Source organism: Heliangelus exortis, chromosome 19 (genome assembly GCF_036169615.1).
Source record: "Heliangelus exortis chromosome 19, bHelExo1.hap1, whole genome shotgun sequence".
Taxonomy (NCBI): Eukaryota; Metazoa; Chordata; class Aves; order Apodiformes; family Trochilidae; genus Heliangelus; species Heliangelus exortis.
This window is the reverse complement of record NC_092440.1, coordinates 8,885,739-8,900,814: the sequence shown is the minus strand read 5'-3', so window position 1 is coordinate 8,900,814 and position 15,076 is coordinate 8,885,739. Positions and strand designations below refer to the sequence as shown.

The window sequence follows — 15,076 nt, the reverse complement described above, 5'->3', positions numbered from 1 at the left end:
TGTTCAGAAACCTTTAGTCAATTTAGTTCCTTCTGTTTGCTGTTACTGTGCTTTCCACATAATCCTCTCAGTGCCAAGCCTATAAATAATTGGTTCAACTGTGATTATTCATTCAAAATTCTGTTTGGTCTCATACCTCCTGGATTTTTCAGGCTTTGTAATTAAATTAATTGCACTAGATATAAAATGTGGAGAAAGATTCTTGTACAATACATCCCTTGCTTTGCATACATACAGGATGATAACCACGACAGGAGCACACATTATCAAGAACTCCAAGGAATATCAAGACTCTAGGAGATATTAAACTATTTTATTTTTCCCACTTGTAAAAGAAGGCATAGAAAATTTACCTCAGGTCCTTAATAGATAGGAGAGAAAAATGTGTAGCAGTTATAATTGCAGACTGGACACATCTATGGCTCCTGATGGCGCTAACAACTCCAAACAGCTTACTCAAGATACCCCACTTCCTATTTTAAGGAAAAAACCCAAACCAACCCACAAGCATTATCATGCAATGCCTTTGCACAAAGCAAAATTGAGATTCACTGTGCATGATACACCTTCCTTCTGAAACCTCTGTAAACTGCTGAGCCTTGCTATAGAGGACGTCTGCTTCTGCAGTCTGTGAATACATAAGTACAGATAAAAATTGCTGCATTTAGGAACTGGCCTAAATTTACCTCCAAAATATAAAAGAATTTCAAACTAGGTCTTCTTGTTTATCCAAGGCAATTTCATTGATGCCCCTGGGCTTGAGCAACAGAATGTGAAGGAATTGGACCCATAAAACCTCTTTAAAAACTTGTTAACTCACTGAAAACTATCGGGAAAAAAAATGAAATTCATGTTTCATTTTGTATTTGCCTTTGGAAAAAACTAAAAGTAAAAATGAAATATACAAGTGGTCAGTCCTTAAGAATACCTTTTAGAAGCACCTTTAGAAGCACCTTTTAGAAATGTCTCATTTTCTTTAAATACTAGAGAAGAACCTTATAAAACCATGGAGTTTTTGTCTCTAAAGCCTCGTGAAATCCATACAAGCTCAGAAAGTCCTTTATTTTCCCATGACTGCCAAATAGCTGCTAAGGAAGTTTGAAGGACACCCTTTAAAAGAAGGAGCTAAGGAAGAGGAGCAGACTGAATTTAAATGTCTCAGCAGAATCAAAGCTGGTCATACTTGTAGTAAAATTAGACTTTCCATTTTATTTGTTTGAACTGCTGATTCATTATGGTCTATCTAAATTATCTGGAAAGGCCATTTAAATGAGCCTTTTATCTGATGAATAATAAATCTTAAGGTTTCTGTATCTGATTGTGCCATTATTATATGTTTAGAGTGCACTTTTTACATTCTAATCTATTCTGGCTAGGTTTATTTCATTTCCTGATACATTCAAACATCACCAATTAAGGCAAAGCAGCTGGTCATAAACTGATCTCATTTCCGTCATTTGCTTTGCTTTGAAAGCTGTCCTTGTGTTCCCTCTTGTGTTCTTTCTTTCTCACACATAATAAAAATAATTACACTGCTGGTTTGAAGAACTTGCTGTAGCATTAGTATCATTACTGTGAAATGGTTCGTTTCAATATTTAGAAATCCTGCCCACTTGCTCCAACATGACTTTATTGTTATCCATTCAGACTGGGAATTAATAACTGTCCAAGGCTTTCTGATGTTTACACACTGGTGCTGCAGGAGCTGAACTCTTAAGCCACAGAAAAATCAATAGGTTATGAGCAAAGGCTTACAGAGCCAGGCCTTTAAATGACCAGAACAGACCTAGCTGTGCTTCCTGCCTTTTTAGTCAAGGCTCTCTTGGAAAATGTGTTTGTTATGTTTTGAAGGCTTTTTAAAAGCTGTGCCCATCAGTATTTCAAGAATAAACATGTTCATTTGGGGAGTTTGACTGAGAACCTCAAAACTTTAGTTGGTTTTCATTTCAGGATTGGGGCTTATTTAGATCCATCCCAGAGATACAGACTGGACCTTCTCCAGCTGCCTAAAGGACATTTCAACAGCTAATTACCTTTTCCCTTAAAGTTAATTGCTGCTTTGAAAATCCTGTCCTTAGAGACATGAAGGGTTAATCCTCTTGCTATTAAGGCAAATTCTACTAAATTCTTTTAGTTAGCAGGTAATGCCTTCTGAATTCTGCGTTTAGTGCACTTTGCTCCAGAAAAGCCTAGAAACTAGTATGTGCCACAGTGGGAAAAACTGCAAACAGCTCAAATTATGTGTTCAAAAAGCCAAGGCATACACAGTACAAAGTTACTGAAGTGAAATGAAAGAAACAATGTCACCTTGGTTCCTTTTGACTTCATTTCACATGGAGTTTAGCACCCTTCACTGAAAATAAGTGCTTATCTGCAACAACAGGGAAATAATGTGATTTCTGAGCCCTATGCCTCCAAATTTTTCTAGAAGCTTAGGAAGAGGAAATTAAAAAAAGTCAAGACTATTTAATTTTTCCAGTTCTTCTTGATACTTATTTTAAAGCAGCTCTGGGGGAACCTGTAAGTAATGGAAATTACCTGACAAGTATTGCTGTGCAGAATAAGCAGCTGAAGTTCTAGCATGGGTGATGCTGAGCTGGTGAGCACACTCCTCAGCTTTGGTAACAAAGTAGTTATAACACACAATCTAAAAAGCAATTTAGGGGTAAGTTACCTCTAGGTGTCCTAAGGTAACCTCTTGCCTCAATCTTTTAAATTTTCTTATGAATAATGAATCATTAACAAAGTTATATAGATAGGGCAAGCATTTGCCTCTGGCAAAATAACATGACCTGGCAAAAGTTCAGTACAGATCTTAGAAAATAACATACTGAGTTGAAGATCCTAGCACTGTGAGTGTAAGAACACCAATAGAGATGGGGTTTTTCTTTTTTTTTTTCTTTTTTTCTTTTCCTTTACATTCTCCATTTATTTTAAAACTCAACAATATTATTGTTGTGACTTCTCTGTTTCTGAAACACCTGGCAGTTACACATTCAAATTTATGCACACATTTCCAGAGTGCAATAAACAACTGTAGATATTAGATATTAACTGTAGACCCAGTCCGGGTCTGTTAAAATATATCCCATGAAAATCTCTTTGTGGCAAAATTTTTTTTTTCTGTAGACAACATTTGTTTCCATTGATTTTTTAACTTTTAAAAATGTTTGACTTCCAGTTGTTTATGGAGACATGCCTATTTTCTGCTGAACACATGCAACTAAACAAGAAACATTTTCCTGTTTGCCAAAGTATTCCATTCAGTTTTCCCATTTTCTACCCAGCTCTATTTCCAAGTTTCTTTTATGTAACAGCTAATGCATTGTGGACATCTCTCTGTGCTTTATTTCTCCATTAACTGCTACTTCCATGAGATAGCAGATCAGCTCCTGCCCCTCAAACAGAAAGCTTTACAACAAAGCCTGTATAAGCTATCTTCCAGCCAAAACAGGTATTTACATAAGGAATATATCACTTTAACACTGAACAGATTTCTCATCACTACACCCAGCAACAATTACAGAGAATTCTGCTTACAGCAGTGCCCAAATAAAAGTAGAACAACTTCAGCAAGGGCTTATGAGTAACTCTGAAATTTAAACAAGTCACAAAACAGGAAGAGAAGTGAATTCTATCCTCCATTTGTACAATTAAACTCTATTTTCATCACTGAGTTGCATCTTAAAGCCAACAGGGGGGCACAGATACCCATAAATAAAATACTGCTCCTTACCTTTGCCTATAGAAGTGGCTATTCCATTCATTAACTGGGATAGAGATTTACCAGGAGAACCAGAGATATCTGAGGATGCCACGGAGTTACTGCTCAGGAGATCAATCTTCCCTGCTTGCTGTCGGAACTTCTCCAGTTCTCTGGACAGGAGGTTAAATTGCTCACTCTGGGTCCGGCATTTCTCCTCTAGCTCTCGAACCTTGGCCTGCACCAGCAAGACAGAATACAGACACCTGACTGAGACCAGAGTGAAAATCTCACTTTTCTCCCTTAAAGTTTTACCCACATTTGGAGCTAAGCTTTTCAGTAGTATGCCTCTCATCCCCACTTTCTAAACTGGAAATTCCTCAATACTATTTTGGCTGTGCTAAAAAAAAAAAAAAATAAAAATCACTGGACAGAATGACAAGGACATGGGAATTCAGGATTTCTTCTACAACTTCTACTCAAAACACAAATAAAGAGTAGTGAAGACTCCGAAGCATGAGAAAACCCTTTTATCCAAATCTGCATATTCATTGTACCAGCTAAATTAAGGATATAATAATATTTTCAATATAATGCATTCGAATTTTGACTTGCATTCACAAACAGGCTGTATATACTAGATATTCCTGGAGAGAAAAACCCCCACAAATCTAGAATGTCCAGAGAGTTAGGAAAGAGCATATAAACACCTTTTGCAAAGACTGAAGAATCAAGAGAACTTCTGAGAATTTCTGAGGTCTGATTTTCACATAGGGACAAACAATTTTCTGTACTCTGGAGATGTGCCAGAGCAAGACTGCCATGTGAAACCTAGGGAGCACTCATGTGCTGTGACTCAAACACTGCAAGCAGAAGTAGCATTATATACCCTAATCTGTTGCTTTATGATGAGCAAACATCACTTTCCTTCATTAAAAACCCCTTTATAGTACATGCCTGGTTAAACAACTGCACTGAAAAGGACACCTGGCTACCAATTACATTCCTTCAACTGTACTAGCACTTCCTAAAAAGAAAAATGTGCATGTATCACATATTAAGAAATAGATTACATAGATTACATATCACCTATACAAAAATCTTAGCGCAGCTAAACAGAAGAAACAGTTCCCAGTAGATCACAAAAATCCAAATTTTCTAGCAGGGACTTAGCACTGCTGTTTTCCTTTTTTGATTACATTCTTAAAGATACATGGAATTTAGAGGATATAGTACCTTTTTTATTCATAAAACAAATTAATTTAGATCTGCTAAAGAAGTCTCAGGGTATCTATCTGCCTGACTATGAAACAGAAAACAATGAGATACAGAGACATTGTGGGAGTTTTACAAAAACGTTAAATGCTTAGAATTTTGTCTTTAATCTTTTCATTGTGGTTTACAGCAACGAAAATGTGAGCTTTTTCTCCTTGTTAATTTGTTGTATGAATAAGGCATCTATGTATAACTTTAAGAAAACCTTAAAAACAAACAAACAAAGCTGTAAAGTTGTTTTGGTTTTTTTGTGTTTTTTTTTTTTGATCCTCTCTTTCTAATTAAAAGTTTAAGAATGAGCTGTTCAGCTCTCTGAGAATATATACTGACCTTTCCACATGCAATTATGGAAACTCTAGCATAAAATGAAAAATAACAGCATCACAATCCAGACCCCAACAAGATGCTAAGGCTGCTTTAAAATATGTTTTGCAAAAATTAAATTTAATGTATTATTACTATTAATTTAAAAGCCATTTGCATTTCAGCATATGCCTTTTTTTAGTATCTAGAGTCTTCAAGTTATTCTCTCACAACAGTACAAAGCTTGGAAGAAAAATGACTTTATTTACTTTATTTACTTCAATTTTCTTTTACTCAAGACTGCAAGTTAGAAGTGAGCAAGAAGCTGCTACTATGTAAAGACAAACTGCCCTAAGTTCTACAATAGTACTAGCAGGAGGCATCCCCATACACATCTGCTTTTCTTGACTTAAGGCAGGTGCTTGGTTCATTGTTAGCCAGCCAGACTTACCTCCCTGCAGAAAATCTACATATTCAAGTATGCCACTGCAGAGTGAGGACTGTGCTTATGCTCTCAGAAGTACCAAGTTTTTATTCCATGCCAAGGTTCTGCCCATACAGCCTATCCTAATGATGGCAGCACAGAGGTACCAAATCTACATCTCCTCCAAAGTGGATCTGCCTATAGCAATGGCTGCAAGACACTCTCTGCTGCAGATCATATTGAATGGACATCACCTGGGACTTGCCAAGTTTCTCCTATAATACCTAGTGCTATTTCTCAAAAAGCTTCTCAAATTGAAAACAAAGCAGACTACATCCATTACAAGACAGATACTGTTGGCACAAGACAGATAGGGATGATGAACAAATTTCCAGGTGGACAGGCATGAATTCAGACTAGTAATTAGCTGGCTTGCTCTGCTACAGAAATAACATAATCACATAAATATAATATAAATAAAATATAAATATATATATAAATATATAATATAAATATATAAATATATAAATATATATAAATATAAATATATATAATATATAAAAGAATAATATATAAATATATAAATATATAAATATATAATATAAATATAAATAACATAAATCACAGTTTGATGGTTTATGTAGCTGCAACAACTTTCAGTATGTGGCTCAATAAATCAACCCCAGGTGAAAACAGCACGAAAAATCATCTTCGTACTAAAAAAGGAAACAATCTGAATTCAGACAAAATCCACAGTTGGAAAGCTACAGTCTTGAATAAACTACCAAACCATTCTTACTGGGCATGCTCATAAGAAATTAACTTTCTGAAACAGTCTCAGTTCTCATTAAGTCATGCTATATTTGAAGATTAATCTCTTGTTGAAATAAAATTTTCATTTTAGTGATTCAGTATTAGGCAAATAAGTGCCAAGCATGCTTGCATAACAATGGTTCTAGCACATATTCCATGCAAGGTGAGGCAGGACTACTGTACTCATTTTAAAGGGAAAAGTGCAAGATTCAGGACAGAGAAAGGAGAATTTATGCCCTAAAATACCTGCATGCTGTCCAAGGTGTTCTGGATGAAGTGCAAAGCAATAAATTCCAAACAAGACACAGTAAACAAAGATATGTGAAATAAAGAAATAAAAACAGTTTTGAACACTTTTTTTACATTTCAAAGCAAAACATATCAGAACAGTTAACAGGTGTAAAAACATGCATTAACATAATCCACGCTTTAGATTTTATCAGAAATCAACACCACTGCTGGTCTGAAAAGTGCAAAAGGCAGATTAAATAAAATGCTAAAAATTAATGGGTTTAGGGCAATAAAAAGCAAAAGCTTAGGAAACCTTGATGGGGGTTAATGCAAGTTGGAGGTTGCAGACAAATCATCTAACTAGGAATTTTTATTAGCTTGAGGGGGTAACAAATCACTTGCCTGCTTTTTTTCTACTTATGTTTTCCTGCATCATGTACTTTCCACCAGACATGAAATAGTATTTTAATCTTATGTTCATAAAGGCAAAACAAACAATAGATATGATGATAATGAAAGCATATGACTAAATCTTTGTGGGAATATTATAAACAAACAATTAAAAAATCTTTTAGAGATGATCAATGCATCTTTAAAATGCACTTAAATGCATTAAAACCCACTTTCCATTAACACATGGCCAGCAAGAACTACACAGAAAGAAGAGCTGCTGTGAGAAGGTAAAAAGACTAGAAATTTCTTCCTGCTAAAGAAAGAATTCTAAGTGAAATTTTGGCAACACTTGCTATAATTAGTCTATGGTCTCATGTGTTCTTTATATGTCCAGTATGTTAAGCCTTAATAACCTATAATAACCTTTTCCTCACACAGAAAAACTAGTTTGGTAGTTATCAGTGAAAACCTATTTTGCATGAAAGAATAAAGAACATTAACAAAGAACAGATAACTGTAAAGTTACCACATTCCGAATGGAACCTACACAACCAACGGTGGGGGATATCTCCTTACCTCTAGCAACTGAACTGCTCCTTCATGTTCCTTCTTAGCTTCAACCTGAGCCTTGTTTTTAGAATAAAAAGAGGAGAAAAAGAGAAAAATAAATTAGTCATGCCACATACAGTATCCTCTAACCACATAAAGTAGAAAACTGTATACTCAAATCCAAAGCCAATTATAGTCTTGAAGGGATGGATCTGTCAATAGTACTATAGTGCTTTGGTTCCAAGCCACTGAAATAACTGCTTATTTTTAGGAGATTAAATCTCAGTGAAGCTTAATAGCATTGGTATTTTGTTACCTCAGACAAGCATGCTCAACACACTGCAAGAACACGTAAGAAATCTTTCTGAAATCCTCCAAATTAAAAATGAAAAATTAACTTATTCTACATTGCGGGAGATTTATATTAAGACCAGCTAGGAGAAAGCAACACAAAAATTAAGCTCATTCGTTATATGCAAAACAGTATTCATCATCCAAGTAAATAGCTCACAAAACTCTTCAAGGCAAGCACAAGAAAGGTTTTCTGTAACCTGGACTGCAACTTTTAGGGCCCAGTTAACTGACTCAAAGAAAAAAAAAAAAAGAGGGAATCAATAAGAGCAGAAAACTATTTCATGCAGCTCAGAAATTTGGTATTTTTGCTTGGGAAAAGTCTAAACCTGAGAAACAAACAAATAAAACCAGTACTCAGTAACTTTGTGCTTTCCTCCCTTACTTCCATTTAAGCTTCCACCATCTTCTTTATAGGAGCTTGCCCAAGATAAGCAAAAGATGTTATTAACCATTGCAGCAGGCTGGCAGCAGTGCAATGAACTAACTTTGCCTTTCAGCTATTTATTACTGTAACCCAAAGACCATATTCTGCACATTCCTCACTAGAGAAAAAGCATTATCCTCCAAATTAGTAGAGTGCAACACACCAGGGACTTCTTAATCTAACGGGCCAGATGCTCCCATGATGGACACCAACACGGCTATGTTAACTTCATTGTTCTCTGAGTATTTTCTTCATATTCCTATCTGTGAAAGCAACCCTACCCCATTACTGGTTTCAGCTGAAGCTAGGTCAGGCCGTAAGACATACAGCCAAACTATGCCTCACTGTCATGCATGGGAATAAAGTCTCCTTTGGACTGCAGGGATAGTCATATTTCTTTTCATTTTACAGTAGTAAGACTCCTTGCTAGCACCTGACAGAATATTGGCTCCAGAAGCACTAGCAAACATCTGACAAGTAATAGGAAGCCTGGTGTTATCCATCAGTACAAGTTTAATAAAATCTCACCAGCATATGAGTTTCTGATAAATGATTAGAAAACTTGCATCACTAGCTGTTGCTTTTTCACTTCAAACTATCAGAAAAAGCCCATCCGATTCCTTATTAACACCAAACCCTGATGAACAATATTATGTTCTCCCTGTTAGGCTGAAAATCTGATCAGTCTGTCCATATATGAAAAATACAATGAATTTTTATTTCTAATATCAAATTGTGACAGCAAATGTACCAGACTGTACCAGGAAATTGCTTTGATTTTAAAGTGAGAGTTTCTCTGGTTCATCAGTAACTTTATGACAGTAACAAGATATTTTGTAAAATGTCATCCTGTTAGCACCCAGAGTTACTGCTGTCATGTCCAGGTACTTTTTCAAGTAATTACATAAATCTCATAATTAAAAAAAAATGAAGAAAGACTTGAACACAGATGTATAGGTACACATTGGAAGGTCAGCTTTGGATGAAATGTGAGCTTCACTCAGGCAACAGATTTATTTACATAATTGTTCTGAAAATATACACTACATTATAATGTTGAAAAGGATGAATGAAAAAGAATGAAGAAAATCAAAAAAGAATCTGAGCTTGGGAGTGCTGAAAATCAACATATGTATAAAAATCCCCTCTTTTTCGAGTGGAATCTATAATGAATACCACATGTGGATTTTGTCAAGAGGTGTGATGGGTAGAATGTTCATTTATCACAGATACTTATCATAAATACAAAAATTAGAAAAGATAAAATAGCAACTTAATCCCATAAATAATAAGATATTTTAGGGTGAAAATGAGTGTCTGTGCAAAGTCTTAGGAGAAATATTTCAAGCTAATGAATGAAACCAGTAAGAAGGAAGAATTATTTCTTTAATGTTTCTACTAAGTAATGCATAGATGAATTGTTATAGTGGATTTCAGCATAGGAATTCTAAGCTAAAATTATAGAACATAGCAGTGAATGATAATTAGAAAGTAATTTTTAGCATAAATGATCTTGTATTCCATGCTCTGTAAGATCCACTGAACAAGAATTTAATCACTGGCTACAGATGCTGAGCTAGCTGCATTGAATAAACACCAATTACAATACAACTTTTTTTGTACTTGAAGTCTATCATGCTAAAGATTAGTAAAAATGAATGCAGAAAACAGTATTATAGAGCCATGTAATGGGGATTTATTAGAAGAATATGACAAAGCTTAGCAAGAAGAAAGCCTGTAACTTTATTTAATTTATTTGCTTTCCTAAGAAATTTAAGTGCAACATTTATGTGGAAGTTCAAGTGTAACAGTTGAATATAGCTAGAAATGGCATTGTGAAATATGCCTAAATAGATTCATTGTGAAAGGCGAAAAGAAAATTAAGATAATTAATATTTCATTTAATCAGGTGAAGCTTTCTATTTCAAGCAAACTATATTTAGATACTTCTTTTTATTCTTCTGAGAATGTCCTTCTATGCCAATTCCTTACCAAATTATCATTAGCATTATTATTATTTCCATAAGCAACTTGAAAAACCAACATTAGTGTTGAGAAAACTGGAGTGATTTTGGTAAGACTGAAATGCAATACCACGTTTATTGTAATGAATACTGAGAAGCTGCGGTGTAAAAAAAATAGACATCTTAAATGATTTGTGAATTAGAGAGTGAGCTTGGAAATGAGGTACTTAATTGCTTAGTTCTTAAAAAAGAATATAACTTTGATGTGCAAGTACCTCAACAAGGATTTATTTTAATTTAATTTAGTGGAGAAAGGCAGTTAGAATTGCGTGTCTGGGAAAGGAAGTTAAGGAAATCCTAACCAAATATTGTCAGTGAGAATGTATAAATGTTCCAGGAAACTGGAAAAATGGTGGATTTCCCATCTTTTGATTATCCTGAAACTAAGACAGTTCCTTCCTGACATTCAAGAAATATACAAATATTCCTGAGCCTAGTATAGTGGGAAGCAATGGAAATACGGAGGAAATACATGTATTAGTATACCTTTTCTCCCTATTGGAAAATACAAGGACTCATATACTGTCCAGGCTAATTTTCCCTAGCATAAACATTTATAAATCCATCAGTACAGCCATGTCAATCCAGCACCCACTTGTTCACACTGCACAGTCACTCAGGACAGCCCAGCCCAGCAGTCAGTTTGGCAGCTGTGGTTTAAGTTCCTTTAAACCAGAAGCTGTGTTTTCTGACCTGTGTTCTGGGATTTGCTGCTTCACCTGCCTTTCCCTTTCTCCACTTACCTTCTGCAGGAGCTCAATTTCCTGCTGTTTGGCGTTGAGGACAGCCAAGGCTTGCTCATGCTCCAACTCCAGCTGTTGCCGCCGTTCAGCAGCCTCTCGCATATGCTGTGTCAAAGGAAGCACAAAAACTCTCAGAAGGCTCCAACATCCTCTACCTGCAGCTAAATCTGCTGCCATTCCCAGGCATGTACTTGTTCCTTCCAACAGAAAAGATCTCTCGGATCAGGCAAGCTGGAAACTGGATAGGATTTGCATGTGGCCAGTACTTAGGGGAATATTGTTAATGCTAAATTCAGGCATTTTGAAAGCAATCTCTGTGACTCTGCCACTGCCATCAGTATGGCCTCTGGGATGCACAAGTGAACAGTATCCATCTTATGCACATGTTTTTAAGTGGCATTGTGCTGAAAAATTAAAGCTTGGGAAAAGATTAGATTGACAATTCCCTAAATGCCTCTTCATCTAGGATATCGTAGTTTTGTACTTTGTTTTGCACATGATGACCCCAAAAATAGCTTACATTTGCTAATTTCTGCCTGTTATTTATAGGAAATTAGAGCAAAACTAACACAGGTGGAGCTGGACAACAGAGAGTCTACAATATTCAAAAACAACTTTTGAAATACAGTTGCTGCTAGTGATTCAAAGCAATATGAAAAGGTTCTTGGGAAGAGCACAAGCTGAACAACGTCAAGATACCCTTTACAGATAGAAATCTTTTTCATTACAGGTTAGTATTATTCTCCCAATATTACTGGAGCTTCCATACACCCTGTTAATAAATAGGAGTTAAGAAAGATCTCTTCACAGATTCTGATCTCTTCTCTGGTGAAACTGGTATTAAAGATTTTTATTTTCCAAATTACCTATTATTCCCCTAGTACTCAGAGCAGAGGCACAATGTCTTATCTGCAGTGCCATGAGTTATTACACACAAACATATTAGGAATCAACACTTGGGAACACAAATGCATGGTAAAATTGACAAGACAGCCAAAAATATCTCTTACTGTGTACAAGAGAAAAATTTATCAAGCACACTGCTAACCATTAATGAGCTGCTATTCTCTGCTACATCTTACTCATAACAAAAAGAGGGAGAGTACAGCAAGGCTGGCTTCTCACAATCTGAATGTGTTTGCAAAGGAAATAGCAATGTCTCCAATGCTTCATTTGTCCTCTGCTTGAGATTTATTTATTTTCATTTGGGATGTTGATTAAAAACAACAACAACAAAATCAAAGATTTTTCCAATTCATCAGTTTTGACTGCCAGCAATGGAATGTTTTCTAGGAGTTTTGTGAGGATTCATTGTTTTGACCAGACATTTCTGAACTGTGCATAGTGTACAAGAGTTAAATGGATCTGCTAATGGGAAATTTCTATTCTCGGTCTTTAATAATGACCAAAAATAATGGTTTTGATTCTCTTCTCATCTGCATAAACATAACCTATTTTGCTAACCAGTGTTACTCATCATTTAAATTAGCATGAAGCTACATTTAATGAGTTCAGCAACTTCCATCAGTTCTTATGTAAACCTTGACACAGATGGAGCATCACTGAATTTCTTATATTCAAGAAATGGTGAGACAATCACATCATTTGCATGTTTGATTAAAACCTTAACTGTCAGGAAAAAAACCCAAAGATCTCATTTCCTCTATCAAGTTTTAGTGCCAGATTTGGTACAGCATATTTTGATATCATTAAGTTATTACTATTTTTACAACAGCTACTACAGAAGATTTCTAGTCCTTTGCAGGGATCAACAAATAATTACTACTGTGACCATACAGTTTATCTATAAAATGCAATGAAGAAACAGATTGCAATACATGATCTGTGATTCTCCCCAGCTTTTAAATTCTCTGTTTCCGAGAATACGTATTTCGTTATCTATAGTTCATGGAATTTCAAGTCAGAAAATCATAGAATTGTAGAATGCCAGGTTGGAAGGGACCTCAAGGACCATCTGGTCCAGCCTTACTATGTAATAATCAGTTTAAAATAGTTTAGTTTAAATAATTTTGTGTTAACCTAAAAGTATCTCTCAGTAACATTAGTATTGTCATGGTCTTATGGAAAGCAGAAAGGATTCCTTCACTCCAGCATCATCCTTCCCTGGCACAGCAATTAAACCCCCCCCAACCAGGATTGTACCTGGTTTATTCCATAGGTATTATCATAACTAATAAGGGCATTCAGTTCCCTAGTCTGCAATGCACTTATGCTTCTGTGACTGACTGAATGAACATCAGGAACACTGAACAAGGAACAGAAGTATCAGAAGACTGAGCTTTACAGCATTGTACATACCTTTAGGACCTGCTCTAAGTTCTCCAGCTTGGCTTGGAGCTGGTGTTTTACCTTTACAGCCAAATCTCGTTCTTTGGTCACTCTGAGAAGGGTTTCTCTAAGATGGTCATAGTCTGATTTTACCTAGAAAAATTAATATGTGATTATTTCCCAAACAGCTAATCAGTGAAGGGGCAACTGTATCTGACACAAACATTTCTGCATGTTAAAGTCAAAGAGAAAATAGGAAAGGAGTGTAAAAAAATGGAAGGGAATGTTCAGTGAGGGGCTAAAAAAATACATCATGTTCACACACTGTTTCTACTTCCCTGCGATGTTGACAGAAGGTATGAAAGCAAAAGAAAGAGCAATAATATTTTTAGTGAATAGTGTTCCAATAAGCACAGAAGCACAAACAATGCTGGCAGGACTACTGACTAAGGAAAGGCAAAGCAGTAAAAAGTATTAGGATAAGGCAGAGGCTTTTATCTTGGTGCAGCTCATGTCTCCTTTTAACTTCAGTTCAGGATGTGACCAGTACTTTTTTTCATTATTATTTGATTACTGTAACTTCTTGGTGCTTTTAAAGAACAAATAGCATTAAGCAATCTCTGACATGGATATCTCCTGGATATTTTCTAAAGTTTTGGAAACTGAGTCAGCATTTCTATTTGCCTTCTGGCTCCAGCTTGTTAACTTGCAAATTTTGCCATGGACCAAACAACCTAAATGGTTGCAGACAGCCCGTGTACTCCCCTTTGTAAGAGGCCCTTAAGAGTGCACTGGACTAGAAAAAAGAAAGAGGAAAATGGAACAAATCATGTTTTCCACACGGACTGATGCAATTATTGTCAACCGCAGAATTTTTTTTTCTGTTCATGGATTATTCTTTTCCTCATTCCTCCTTTCTTCATAACTACAGAAACAATGGATTTTCAGGATCTATTAACCTCCTGCATCCTTTGTATTGTATTTCATTGCTCAAATCAGACAATGTATATTGTCGAAGAATTATGAAGAAGCAAAAAGGAGCAAGGAGGTATCACCATCAAAGATGCAACTTTGTCACTGTGATTCTCAGCTAATCCACTGAGGATGAACGAAGTAAAATATTTTGAACAAATGTCAAGAAAAGGTTATTTTCCTTAGGTTTCAGTTTTCCCCTGTGTCTAAAACAGTTGGTACCAAAACTGGCCTTTGTAAAGAGTTTTCTAAAACTTACTGGTTATCATAGTCTGAATTCTTGGGTCTAGTGAGCACAATACCTTTCTGTTGTGTGCTTTTCGCTGCTGCCCGTGAAGGGGCTATCAGAACAAACGGAACCCATCAGGCTGCCAATATAAATTTGGAAAGAGATGAATCAGAGACAGATAGGACTGTCAGTACTTTACACATCTCAGGATCTTTTATCAAAACACATAACATAAATTCGTTAAAACTTAGGAATACACGAATGGCTCTGATAATCTGTCTATTTTCTTTTGGGGCAGATCACTTTCAAACAAAGTTCTGTGAATATTTCCGTTCAGCAAACCTACTAAA

General features: G+C 35.7%; 1 protein-coding gene across 14 annotated transcripts in view; it reads right to left on the bottom strand.

The window, feature by feature from the left end:
• The window catches only part of RIMBP2 (RIMS binding protein 2), a 126,586-nt gene that overhangs the window by 31,141 nt on the left and 80,369 nt on the right, over positions 1-15,076 (bottom strand). For 13 of the 14 annotated variants that reach the window (XM_071763244.1, XM_071763242.1, XM_071763247.1 and 10 more), the window contains 4 exons: positions 13,556-13,678; positions 11,237-11,341; positions 7,719-7,769; positions 3,737-3,941 (listed from right to left, as the gene is read on the bottom strand). In XM_071763244.1, the coding sequence (XP_071619345.1) occupies positions 3,737-3,941; positions 7,719-7,769; positions 11,237-11,341; positions 13,556-13,678 (484 nt within the window). Of the gene's footprint in view, positions 1-3,736; positions 3,942-6,764; positions 6,786-7,718; positions 7,770-11,236; positions 11,342-13,555; positions 13,679-15,076 lie in introns of all 14 variants that reach the window. The other variant, XM_071763243.1, reaches the window with a different exon arrangement.